The sequence below is a fragment of the Populus nigra genome, chromosome 6 (assembly GCF_951802175.1).
Source record: "Populus nigra chromosome 6, ddPopNigr1.1, whole genome shotgun sequence".
Classification (NCBI taxonomy): Eukaryota; Viridiplantae; Streptophyta; class Magnoliopsida; order Malpighiales; family Salicaceae; genus Populus; species Populus nigra.
Genome location: NC_084857.1, coordinates 12,568,354 through 12,572,886, shown reverse-complemented (window position 1 = coordinate 12,572,886; position 4,533 = coordinate 12,568,354). Strand labels below are relative to the sequence as shown.

General features: G+C 37.1%; 1 protein-coding gene across 1 annotated transcript; it reads right to left on the bottom strand.

Annotated features, from left to right (window-relative positions):
* Window positions 1–339: 339 nt before the first annotated feature.
* Window positions 340–4,010, bottom strand: LOC133695860 (probable inorganic phosphate transporter 1-3). Its single transcript, XM_062117826.1, has 2 exons — window positions 3,903–4,010; window positions 340–2,221 (listed from the first exon to the last, which is right to left on the bottom strand). The coding sequence occupies exon 2, from the start codon at window positions 2,183–2,185 to the stop codon at window positions 575–577; it is 1,611 nt and encodes a 536-aa protein (XP_061973810.1). The 5' UTR covers window positions 2,186–2,221; window positions 3,903–4,010; the 3' UTR covers window positions 340–574.
* Window positions 4,011–4,533: the final 523 nt, after the last annotated feature.

Below are 4,533 nucleotides of genomic sequence, written 5' to 3'. Positions count from 1 at the left end.
AAAAGATTTGGAAATTAGAACAGGCGGGCTGAGAGGGTGGTTGTGTGAGTTTTCCTGTGGACAGACAGACATGAGAGATTTAATAGTTTTTCTTTTTTCTTAATTTTCTTTTAAGAGGAAAATTAGTTTATCCCGTCCTTTAATTGGTTTTTGCAGTTTAAGTACTTTTTTATTGTTATACTCATCATCAAGGGTGCTTAGTTAGTTGTTGTTTTTTAAAGTCTTGGAAATGCATCAAAACAATTAAAAACCAAATTCAGATGTAAAGTAAGAAACAAAAGAAACACTTTAAATGTATGAAGTTAGCTGATCGTCAAAACAAAAGCAAGAAAAGAAAAAAAAAGGAAATAAAATTCAGATTTCAATAGATTTAAGTATATAGACACGAATCACTTGGAAAACCAAGACAACTAAAAATCAAATCAAATCACACCGAGTGGTTGCCAGTTGAACCAAAACATTGGATATGTAGCGGCTACCTCCATATTTATTGCGTTGCACAAGAAGAACGAAGTATTGCGTTAAACCCAGAGTCAAATAAACCGAACGAAACCTTGATCAAACTTGGCTGAAATCACACTGAAGCCGTCCTAGCTGAAGCAGCCTGCTTCTCCCCATCATTTTCATCAGCGTTCTCCCCAGACACCTCTTCAAGTGATTTACCCTTTGCTTCGGGAACCAATAGAGTAAATAACATTCCAATGAAGTTAATAATACCGAGCACAATTAGAGACCATCTGACTCCAATACCAGGAGGGTAACCTGCGTCAGTCTTCGTTGGGTCTGTGTTTTGTGCAGCATAAAGGAAACCAAATGCACCTATTATAGCACCTGCCTTTCCTGCTGCTGCTGATATACCGTGACAAGTTGATCTTAGCCTTGCAGGGAAAATCTCTGCTGGGACAACAAATGTGGTGGCGTTGGGTCCAAAATTGGCGAAAAAAAAGGTCAATGAGTACATGGCTACAAACCCAATTCTATTTGGTTTCAAGGTCCAGTGATGGTAAGGGATAGCAATGGCAAACATAAAAACTGTCATGAAGAAGAAACCCATCATTTGGATAAAGAACCTCCCCAAATGGTCAATGAGTGCCACTGTAAACCAATATCCCGGCACGGTACTGCAGAGTGCTATAAGAGTTTGAGCCTTTGCAATTTGAAAAACCTCGTGAATCGCATTCATGGTTGCTGCTGGAGGAATCCAATTGATTGCAGAGAAGATATCCTTCTGGAAAAGATTTTGGCTGTAGAATGCAATGTCCAACAAGAACCACGTGGAAGTGGTTCCTAGCAAATGAAGACCATGTCTCTTGGCAAATTCCTTCGAGAACAAGCCAAAGGAATTGACAGGTTCTTGGGCCAACCTCTGTACCTTCTCTTCCTCTACTTCAATTTCCACGTTCAACACCTTAGACATATCTGACGCTGCTTGTTTTGCGTTTTTGGCAACGAGTGCAGTGTAACGTGCGGTTTCAGGCATTTTCATACGCCAATAGAATGTAAGCCCAGCAGGGACGGCACCAAACATCAAGATTATACGCCAAATATAGTCAGCTTGAGGAGCAAGTGAGGCTGCCGGATTCTCATGGTATGATGGGGCCTTGAATCTATGATCAAATGCAGCTGACACAATAAGAGCCACAATCCCACCAGCCAAAATCCCAAATCCTTGCATTGCAAACACTGCTGCAATAAATGCTCCACGAGTCTTCTTGTTTGCATATTCAGACATGATAGTGGCTGACAAAGGATAATCGCCACCAATGCCAAAACCAAGCCAGAACCTAAAGAAACAAAGAGTGGTCATGATTCCGTTAGCAGAGCTTCCAAAGGATAGACCAGATGCTAGAGAGCAAATAACCATGAGAATCAGAGTTATCCCATAGACTTTCTTGCGTCCCAATTTGTCACCAAGCCAACCAAAGAATAGCTGACCAGCTAAAGTGCCACAAAGGGCGACACCATTAACAGCTGCTGCTACATTAGGAGGTAATGTGCCTGGCTTTGGTGCGCCTGGCTTGGTGTAGTATATGCGACCAAGCAATTTGGTAACCAGGGAGATGCAGAAAAGATCATAGGCATCTGTGAAAAATCCCATTCCGGCAATCACGATTGCTGTGAAATGGTACCATTGAGTCTTTGCAACATCGAGTGCATTAAGGACTACCAATTGGTCCCTTGCCATGCCTAATCCTTCCCACTTAGTAGTATAATAAATTTCCTGCACGGTAACAGCAAACCAGAACCCCCCCGTCAGCACATTTGATAAATAAAACAAATTCAATTAGCCCAATAATGAATTGAGACGACCCACGAGCCTTAACTACATATCAATTGGCATTAATTTTTTTTTATTTTGTTTTTTTTTCCTGGAGATTTTAAAGAAGGAAAAAAAAATAAACAAGAGCAAAGAGTGACGACAGGATAAAAACACCCGAAACCAATCAATCAGTACTCGAATAAAAAAGAGAGAGTTCGTAGGAATTAAAATTGCATTCCCAGACAATTACGCCAGATCTTGGAAATCTTTATCTTCTTTGGTTATGCTAATTAATGTGACTCTATCAGGGATAACTAGTGTTTTTTTTTCCCTGTGGTCAGATAGTAATTTAGGGAACGATTGGGAACGCGGCTGCGGCTTTGTTCTTAAAAAATTTAATTTTTTTTTTACTAAAATTTAATATGGTTTGTATGTTATGGATCGTTTTGATGTGCTGATGTCAAAAATGATTTTTTAAAAATAAAAAAACATCATTAATATGCATTTTGGCACGGAAAATTATTTAAAAAGCACCCACAACCACACTGCCAAACACGCTCTTAATGTTCCTAAAGTAGTTTTTGTTTTTAGATGCATTTTAAAAATATATTTTATTTGAAAAAATATTAAATTAATAATTTTTTATTATCAATAATTGTTTAATATATTTTTAAGCAAAATACTTTTAAAAAATACCATTAATTCACCCCAATAACAAATATAAAAGTGTTGACGCTGAAGTTAGAGTTATTTAGCAAGTTAAACTCCATGTTAGGGATTAGTTGCTCCCAATATCCCATGCCAATAAGAATTTTTTTGAAAAATGATATAGTTTGGTAAATTTTTTTGAAAGAAAGATATAGGTTTAAAATGTATTTTAAAAATCATACAGTTTAAAAGTGGTTGTGTTGAAACCATAGTATTTTTCAAATATTTTTTTAACATGTATTATTTTCTCAAAATTTTTATTAAACTGAGTTATAATTACAAAAGACCCATGACAGTACATGCATGAAATCTCTTTAAACTACGTACATACGGTACCAAAATAATGATAACAATTACGTTAGAAAACGAAGCATATGATTTTAAGAGAAACAAACATTAAAAAAAAAAAAAATTGGACCGAAACCATCGAAGGAATAGAAAACCGTGACCATTGTCAAATATTAGAAAAAAGAAATGGTTATTCACGTGGATACTAACTTTTGCTGCCTAGAGAAAAGGAAAACTTCATCACACAATTTTTTTCCGTGAATTGTTTTTTCCTGCCAGGTGTGTAACTTTCATGTCCATCTTCATTTATGAAGTTTTCTAGCAAAAAGAGTTTCTTATAAGAGCAGCTAATCTCTGGAAGATGAAAAAAAAAAAAATCAAATAACAACATTTTCAAAGTAGTAACAGCATGTTTAATTTAGCTTACTAGCAGTCGAAAATCATGTTATGATCAGCTTTAAGATCTTCATGAAGATAAGGTATCCACTACACATAAAGTGATTTACTAGCTACCTATACCAAAGTGCTCCTACTACTTTATACAGAGAAGCCAGTTCCAAGAAGCAAGGAACTTGTAGCGGCTCATGATGGCTCGTCTAAAAAGGCAAGACTTCAAAAGATTCAGATCTTAGACACAGAGACTCACCTGCTTCTTCAACTAATTACACCAGTGAGAGAAGATTGGATAAAGCTGGAGAGGGAGAGGGAGGGAGAGGGAGAGAGGAGGGAGAGAGATGATTGTTGTTGGGGGTGGAGAGTGGCCAGCTATTTATAAAGGTTTCAACTTTCATGTGATTAACAGAAACCCAAAATCAATGCGGCATCTAATGGCATATACCCACTTAATGATAGTCAACTCTTTCACAAGTTTGCCTCTTCTCTGTATCCTCTCTGTTAATCACAACCCCTTCTTTATTGAATGGATATTTTAGCTTTTTTTATATATATATACTTGTGCCCTTTAAATAGTTATTAATCGTCATCTCTAATTGAGGCGTTGGTATGTTCAAAACAAACTGAGTTGTTGGTGGTCTATTTACAAAGAATTTAAGGTCAAGGACCATAAAGTTACTGGGAAAGTAGAAATCAAGGGATTTTCAGGATTCTTACCAACTAGAGGATTGGTAATGATGAAGTTGCTATAACCACATTAGATTTAGTGTTTAGATCTAGCAACCATGCTAAACCCGTGTCTTGGGTAGCACCCGGGTCTAGTAGCCTAACATGGTTCCAGATCCAAGAGCTTAGGTCTGGCAACCACGCCATTCCTAAATCTG